Source organism: Cryptomeria japonica, chromosome 4 (assembly GCF_030272615.1).
Source record: "Cryptomeria japonica chromosome 4, Sugi_1.0, whole genome shotgun sequence".
In the NCBI taxonomy this organism is placed as follows: Eukaryota; Viridiplantae; Streptophyta; class Pinopsida; order Cupressales; family Cupressaceae; genus Cryptomeria; species Cryptomeria japonica.
This window is the reverse complement of record NC_081408.1, coordinates 475,362,413-475,371,588: the sequence shown is the minus strand read 5'-3', so window position 1 is coordinate 475,371,588 and position 9,176 is coordinate 475,362,413. Positions and strand designations below refer to the sequence as shown.

Here is a 9,176-nt window from a genome sequence, read left to right as displayed (position 1 = left end):
TGTCTACAAAGTAAAATACTCTTGTGGTACACAATATATTGGTGTCTACGGGACAGCCTATCGACGCACGGATCAAAGAACTCAACACTAACATTAGACATGAGCGTGGTCTCAAGTCGACCAAGGAAGATTTTTGCATCAACATTTCCGATCACAATTGAATCCAAAAAATTTCTCATACAAACTAAATTCAGTTAAAAAAGATTTAAATGTTATTTTTATATTATATTCTGAACTGTGTTAAATCTTGTGCCATTTCGCCGGATGTATTGTAATTCAATTAGTGATAACTAATAATCTTACTTTGAGTTTAGTTTAAATAAATAAAAATAAATTTGAATCAAGGTATTTCCGCGCCATATCTTTTGAATATATTCTTGGCTCTGCCTTTCAAAATTTAGTAATTTTATTTCCTCCCTTGTTAAAGAGGGTTTTTCAGTATTTGCAGAGGAGGTAAGTTTGAAATGACAGAAGCTGTTTCACATTACAAATTGAAACACTCTGCTAACATTATTTGCTGAAAGTGAAATGCAGAAGAAAGTATTTATATGCCTAAGCAATGCAATAAAACGCATTTTATTCTGTAAAGAGGTGCTCTGCTAAATGGAGGCGCTGTTTGGAATTCCTTGCCCAGTTAATCCCCCTTTCCTGCTAAAATCCGAAGTGCTCGGATACAGCAACGTATATGGCACCTTTGCAAACCCTGACCTATTCTTCAGTCTTCGATCTGCATTCCTCTCGTTTATCTTGTCCTCTATTTCTTTCAAGTCGCTGCTAAAGCTCTCAAAAGCCTCCATTACGCGCTCATCATCAATCCAATCCTCTGTTTCTCTCTGCCCCAGGTACACTTCGTCTCTGGAATGTCTAGACAACATCTCTATCAGACCAATGCCCGCAGTAGTTTGAAAGTGACTGGAGACAGTTTTCAAGAAAAACACTTCTGGATTCTTAGCAAGCTCTAAAAAATCTTGAGATCCTTCCACGGGGATAAACCTTCTACTGACAGCGGGCCTATTGGGCATGTACCCAGAGTAAGCATACTGCCCGAAATTAGTTGCTGCATGAAGAGCAGAAGTCACCCATATGATTGTTGTTAATGCCTTTTCAAGCTCTTCCACAGTGTCCATCTTGTACCACCATGTCTCGCCTTTTTTGTCTGCATGACCAACATATCGTATTTCATGCCACCATGCCTGAAGCTCTGTGTCACCTCTTACAAGTTCATCGTTGTAGTAGACAGACACATATGTCCCAACCCATGACTGTATTGCAAACCATATCTCTAATCCGTCCACAGCATAAGGATAGTCTTGGATCACAAGCCTCAGCCCATGGGGCATGGATTCATCCTTCACTGCCATTCCCCTGTTTGATCCCAAATTCTGTGTCAGTATATTCAAATACGTCACATTTCAGAGTAACCGAAATATGCAACCTTTGTTAGTAACTTGGTACCTTTTAAGAAGATCAGCGGGTAAGCCTTGATCGTCAAATCTCCAGTTTTTGTAAACTATAGCAGACATTTCCATGGAATATTTCTGTGGAAACACCGTTTGCTCAATTAATCCTCCCGCATTTATGAGAAAATGGCGACCCAGAGCATTGATGTTCATTGTATCACGAAGATGAGGGCTCAGCAGCTTATGAAGGGGATGCAGGACGCTAAGGTTTCTGTTTGTGGCGATTACAAATGGTTCCATGACTGCGTGTGTCCTCAACCTGAAAAACCAAAACAACAAGACCCCATGTCATGGTTTTAGATCTCTTCTTCAGTCAATGAGATTGTCAAGAAAATACTGATAATCCAGGAGCATTTACTATTAACAAAGATGTTGAATCAATGTCTTGCCAATGCCCAAGAGATCTCATAAGTAGTCCTTTTGTACTATTGATAAAGAACTTTTAAATTTCCTTGAGATTTCAGAAAAACCAGAAATTTAATGAAAGTACTTACCAGTGGCTGATCAATTCGTGGTATCCAGAATCATTAACCGTAACGTGTGCTTTAGCGAGCTGCCAGAGTGCTCCAAACACCCCTTCCTCTGCAGGAGTAAACACCCTACTTCCAGACGGCAGACTCAGTTCTATGGCAACTGGCTTCAAAGTGTCATCATTGCAGAGGAACAGAATTGTGCGAGAAGCATAGACCTTTGAGGACAGAGCATTTATCCGGTTGAGATATGGCATGAATGTGTCATGATGATCCAAAATGAACAGTTTGTTTTCTTCGATGGCCTAAGAAATTTTAAGCAAATACCCAATATAGAATTGTTACATCTCAAAACAATGAGAGCCTAACCTATCATCTGCACATTTAAATAGAGAAAAGGTATACCTTGTCTACTGTAAGACCATGAAAGTTCTTTTCTATATGTGCAGCAGTGATAGTGCTTGTTGGGGGAAAGCTCTGTAAATGTTAAGCCTGATATGTCAGACCGTATCGTACGATGCAACTTACCAATATAAATGAACAGTAGCGCAAATAAATGAATAGTACAAGGAGTAGATGGACTCCCCAGAGCTCAAATAAATGAACACTAATGAGACTGATACATAGAGTAGATTCATTCCCTAGAGCTCAAATAAATGAACACTAATGAGATTGACTGGAAGTGTAAAGATACAGCTAGCTTAGTAAAGCTTTCACAGTATCTACCTAACCACAGAACAGAAGAACAGAAAATTGTTCATCCCTAACTTGAGCAATTGTGCCAAATTAGCTCGGTAAAAAGAGTAGAATGTCAAAAAAATTAAAAATTGAGGTAAAGATTAACAAAACTGTAACTTCTTCATCGAGATTCATACCTAGTAGAAGAGTATGATATCGAAATGAATTTGAAAATGGTTAAGAATTCGACCCTCTAGACTGCTGGTCTCTTGAATGTTATTAAAATTCTTTCACTCATTCATTTTGTTAACTATAAAAATAAAATAACATCGACATTGGGATCTATCATCATGATATCTTATCCATAAGTATCAGAAGGATAACTCAAACTAGCAATTTGAAGAATGTTAATTACTTGAAGACGCCTTATATGCAGAGGGTTGACGCCAGAGAGCATCTGCCGAGCAAATTCTTCATCTTTTCTCCATGCGAATTCGTCAGCTGTACCGAACATAATTTCCCTCTAAATCATGTGTTCTGGTTTTTCAACACAAAATAATGACAAGTGAGAAAAAGTAACTCACCGGCAATGGCCTGTGGCTTAGGATACTTGAACAAACTCTCGCCATTCTGCGGCTCCAGAGAATTGCCACTGTTTGCAGACTCAGCGTACAGCTTCTTAAAATCTTCAAATGAGTGGAAATCACTAGCACGGTCAAACAGTGCCTTGAATTGAGGCACTGCAGCCTGGAGCATACTCTTTAGTCCATTGGTTAACAGATCACACATTTTGAGAGGCCCAAACCGTTCATCTCGAGGGACATATATGTTCAGGTTCAGTAAACATAATCTACTTTCCGTAGCAGGATCTGTCAATTAGCACCATCAATACTATCAGCTTCTTAAGATAATGAAGGCTAATTGCAAACCAGGTAATACATAAAATTTAGAGCTAGTACGAACCAGTTTTATTGTGATGACGACCGGTTCTACCCCTTCGTGGGTATGGGAATTCTGTAGATCCTCCCAATACTGGGCGTTTATAGTCCTCACCTTTGTCTGGATCCCCAAGATCGTTATAAACATCATAATCATAAACTCTGTCCCATCCTTCCCTCTTTCCTGTTCCATCTCCTCTTAAGCTTTCAAGTTCCTTATTTCTCAGCTCCACCAGGGCCAGAGGCGTATCAGCCGGTAGATAGCTCTATAATTGCAGTACCACAGTTAGTGATTTCAAAGAATTGATCTCTAATGAAATCTGAATCCCAACACAAAAGTTTTGGGCATACCTTATTTGAGAAGAAAATTCGATCTGTCTTGTATTTATTGACAGGGTAAACCCAAGAGTTGCAGTCGAAATGGACATTCCCCTGTTCAGGAAATTCAATATTCAAAGACTTGAGAAAAAACTCGTGGCAATGCAAATTCCTTATGAGAAAGGCCCCAGGAGTCCCAAAGCTGAAGTCCCACTTAAAATCAATCCGGTATGTGCTCTCCCCACTGATTTTTCGTTCCCCAGAAGATTTCCATTTCCGTATAAATGCTGCCTCCCCAAGTTTTCCACTTCCATTGCCTGTCACATTTAGTTTCAATAGAAGTACATTGCACTTGTTAATACTTCAACTTGTGACTAATCAAATTAGAAGATGAAAGAAAGGAAGAGAAGAATTGGGTCTAACTTGGATCCATGGAAGTGGTGCTGATAAGCTGTAGAGAGACATTGTTTTGGAGCAGATCTAAGACATTTTTCTTCCGGAGAACAGCAAAGCCTGTGATTGTCTCCTCCTCTTCAGGAGATCCAAACAGTTTTCTGAGCAAACTTTTCAATGGGCCGAAGCAATAGAGATTGACTTCCATTGTTGAAAGCTGATGTTAATTGTGGCTTGCATATAAGATATTGTAAAATGTCATTGTCACAAAGTCTTGAGTTTTGTTCTTGTTCTTGTTCTTGTTTTTTTTATTGTAGAATATTGGAACTCAGTAGTATTATAACATGACTTTTTTCATTAAATATGGTCTTCAAAGTCATTTAACTTAAAAATAGGAGAACTCAGCTTCCACTTGCCATGCAAAATAAAAGAATATATTAATATAAATTATTCAGACATTAATACATATGTATAGGTATGTGAATGTGTGTAATTATCTTTTAAAATCTATAAAATAAAAGATATTGTAGTTGTAATCAAGATTATATTACTAATTACATGCCTTTCAAAATAAAAATTGTAGTTTTTCAATAAATTATAAATAAAATTTATTTTATTCCAAAATGAATAAAAGTCAAATAGGTTCAAGTTCCTTTCTTTGAGTACCTACATAATTATTTAGTGAAGTAACATTTAATTTGTTCATTTGTTTTCTATAATAACAAGTGCACTTAATGTATAATTCACACAACAATAAGCATTTATGATGAGTATAATTCTTTATTAGTTTGAAAATAACAAAAAAATGTATAGTGTTTAATTATTACAATAATGGAAGCAAATTTACACACTATATAGTGGTAGAGATATTAAATGCATTGTTGATTAAATTATCTAGTAATTTGAGAGGCATATAAATGAAACTTCTACTTGTACATGCACTATTTAGTATATGGATAAATTATAGGTAGTTAATGTTCAAGAAGATATATAGAAACGATGAACCCATGAGATCATAATGAATAGATGATGTGGCCATGGATTCAGAATCCACTAAATGGAAACCAATCCAAGCACCTCTTACCAAATTGATGTTGTTAACCTTAATTGCTATGGAAGAAATACATTTAATTCCAAAATATGATGACAAAATTAACACAAAATATCTCAATGCATTTAAATTAAAACAAAAATGTTACTCTTCACATAATAAAAATTCATTACTTCTCTATTACATGACTCTCAAGGCATTCACAAAGATACAAAACATAAATTGACCAATTCATCCTACAACTACAACCTAAAGAAGCAAGTACACTTATAGATCACTAGCAATAGCCTATGACTATTATTACAAGGAGTAACCTTGCACATTCAAGATAACAAAATCTTTTTTTTTATATGACTTTAACTCAACAAACAAGATATATATAGATGAATCTCCACAATCTCCTTACATTTATTATCCACATTTTTTTACAAACCATGATGAAACTATCAATCCCCTTATTTCCTTGCACTCTAACCTTTTCACACTACTACCAACGATAAGTATAACTTCAAAACTATAGCAATATAAAACATGCATCCAATTTTATATCTTTGCTAAGAAATGAAGACATTGCAACATACAAAGTCTCACATCCAATGCCTTGATTTGGTAACCTTGATCCCTCTAAACTCATGCAACAAACTCCTTATAGTTAAACTAATACAATTTGTTGGTTATATTAAAATAATACTCTTCCTTTTTTGAATATTGTTTTCCATTTCATTGATTTATAAGGATGAATTCTCTAATTTTCAATCACGACTAATCTTTTCATCTAACCATATCATTATTTTTACCTCCACTACCCACCCACTTAGTCAACACTAAAATTAGAAGACCAAATTACCACCCATACCACATTTTAAAAAAAAAATCACTAGCTATTCTAAAAAGAACACTCAACGTGCAACACCAAACCAAAAGAACACTCATCATGGGATCATCGAACTAAATATACATTATATCCAATTCTAATAATATGACCTAATGCTTGTACCAATTACAATTCTACACAAGAGAAAGAGGCCGAACCAAAATAGCCAACACCCGAACCAATCCAGAACATGTTGATACCATTCCAATGCAACTGCTCAAACATAAAACTAATTATATCAAACCTTCGGTTCCAAACCAAATCACCTCATACTTCACCAGCTTCTCAACACTATACCCATACCTATCCATATTGCAGATGTTCGAACTAGAACATATTCAAATCACACTGTTTGACATTAATGACAACAAAACACATATTTGCAACAATATCCCCCTTTGTCATTGATGACAAACAATAAAAAATGTTTACCAAATAATTCATATAATAATGTTGCAAAACAAATCACAACAACTCCCCCTAACAACAATGTCTCAAAACAAAAAACATAAACATTTTTCAGTAACCTTTCTCTCCCTTTACCATCAAAGAAAAAGGCCATCATCCACCAAGCCATTGAAATCATTCAAAGTCATTCGGCCAAATATCTTTGAATTGCTTCTTTAATTTTATCATTGAGGCCTTCCAAGCATGAGTAGAAGCATCCATAATTCTACTTTGAATTTCACAACCAATACATTTATTCATAGCCTCACCAAATGAACTTATGATTTTAGCACCTTTCTCAACATTTTTTTGCATCAATCAACAATCTCAAATAAGAAGAAAGTTTCAATTCAATATCAGCTCTCAATTCTGCAAACATCCTGATAAATTCATCTCTCTAAATTATCCATAGGGCTAACTGATTATGCAATTCACGTGCCTTATCCCTTTCTTTGCCATACATATTTGTTAAACACTTTGTAATCTTTAATCGTTTCAACCAGTTGAGACTCAATCAGATGATCAATCTCATCTTTAAACTTTTGTGTGGCAACCAACCACTTCAAACATAATTTATACAAATTTTCAGCTTCACCAATCGATTTCTTGAAACTCAATAAATTAAGAATTAGCACATGTGATGTGCCTTCTTGGATTTCTTAGTCATCATTTCCTACACATTTCTTTCAGTAAGTTCCTCACTAACATATTCTTTAGCCATTCTTTCAATAAGTGCTTCAAAAAGCTCCTCTGGAAGATAATCTACAATATCAGTCACAACCAAATTGTTCTGCACTAAATACTTCACAAAATCCTTCTCAATAATATCCTGCTCATATGACACATGATCATGATAAGAATCACCAGCAAACTTTATACCACTAGGCATCTTAATCATCTCCAACACTTTTTCTTTTGTCAACTCATGTCATCATTAGACATTTCTTAATAAACTTGTTTCTCCTTCTCTTTTGTTTGCACACTCTGAACTATTTCATATTCTACCTCAGTCTCTTCTTCCTCCTCATTGTTTTCCAAATTCATAGGCTCAATATTCTCCTTCTTTGGAACTCTTTTTCCCTTCTTCTAAACACTGGAATTGGAAGCAAAGGAATTTCTAGAAAGCCTTCTTGATTTCTTCATCTTCTTCCCCGACACCAACATTTTGAACCTTCCAATAATCTCATCTCTTGTACCAAATATTTCTACACATGGATCTTTTGGCATCATCAAAAGTTTCTTTGCTAACTTCACACATTCATCTTCAAAAACCTCATAAGGTAACAAAGTTACCCAAGATACTCTTAGAACCACAACTTCTAAAAAGCAATTATTTTTATCAACTAAAAACACAATGTCATTCTCATACCAATCCAAAACCTTGGGAGGAATTTCATTCCTCAAAACCAAAACACTTGTCGATTTTTCAAAGAAATTTAGAACACATCTTAGAAATATCTTCTAGACCATCTAAATAACATTGATTTGAGACCTAATGTTCATATCGTTTCTCCATGTAGTGTTCTCAATTCTAGGCAGCGAATGCAGAAAATAGAAAACCAAACAAACAATCAAAGAACTATACCGAAATGGATACATATCACTCTTCGTCATCTTTAGATTGTCAAACAATTATCGGTGCAGAATCTCACACAAGTCATATTCAACATTCTCTCTAATCATACTCTATGCTATATAAACTTTGATAGATGCACATGAACCATCTCTATTCTTGTAATAAACTTTGTATGATATTCCCCTTGTTGCATATCTAGCATGTACATCTCGGATGGTGTCAATTCTCAATGCTCTTCCATTTGACACAACATCGATCAAACGATTCACTTTAGCATTCTTAACGAATTTAGCATCGACACTTTGCTAGTCACACATAACCATGTCATTGCATGCAATACTTATTTTGAAATCAAGTATGGTATATCAAGCCATAAATATTCACTATGAATCCTACTAAGAATAATTTTGATAATTTCTTCAGTTGCGATCATCGAAAAATAATCCATGTATCTAAGCCCTTGAACCCTCGAGCACCATTTATTCATTTTTCAATCTTTGCAAACTGTCAGCCAAATTACTCTATCTGAAGGTCCTAATCTTCTCATGATCATAATCCTCTAAAGCAACATGAATGTACTTACAAATTTTTGGCAATTGGAGGAATTGATTATGTGTTGCATTGATCTTTTGTCATTGATGGCAACACCGATTGTTTTGGTTGTTTACCAGTTTCCGGTAGGTTCCAGTAGAGCGGTTCGATTATGATATTGATTTGGTATGCTCCGGTATGCTTCAGTTTGTGGAATTGGTTTGGATCTGTCATTCATACTATTAAGATGTGTATCACGATCAATTGGTTCAAGATTTGATGACTCGAGAGCTACCATTTGTTCTAGTAAGCCTTTTGGTCACCGGTAAGGGTTTTACCAGCAAAGCTTTGTTGAAGATTTTTTGATGCACTTGATAAGTGGTGTTGGTTTAGCTTATAGATAGATTTTGGGATGTTGTTGGTTATCTTGTTCGTGTTCC

The 9,176-nt window shown here is 35.4% G+C and overlaps 1 protein-coding gene across 1 annotated transcript; it reads right to left on the bottom strand.

Annotated features, from left to right (window-relative positions):
• Positions 1–389: 389 nt before the first annotated feature.
• On the bottom strand, positions 390–4,536 carry LOC131062552 (probable linoleate 9S-lipoxygenase 5). The gene is made up of 9 exons (XM_059219889.1): positions 4,288–4,536; positions 3,898–4,181; positions 3,572–3,812; positions 3,193–3,477; positions 3,024–3,109; positions 2,336–2,407; positions 1,955–2,235; positions 1,456–1,719; positions 390–1,365 (listed from the first exon to the last, which is right to left on the bottom strand). Exons 1-9 carry the CDS (start codon positions 4,463–4,465, stop codon positions 600–602), a joined length of 2,457 nt encoding a protein of 818 aa, XP_059075872.1. The 5' UTR covers positions 4,466–4,536; the 3' UTR covers positions 390–599.
• Positions 4,537–9,176: the final 4,640 nt, after the last annotated feature.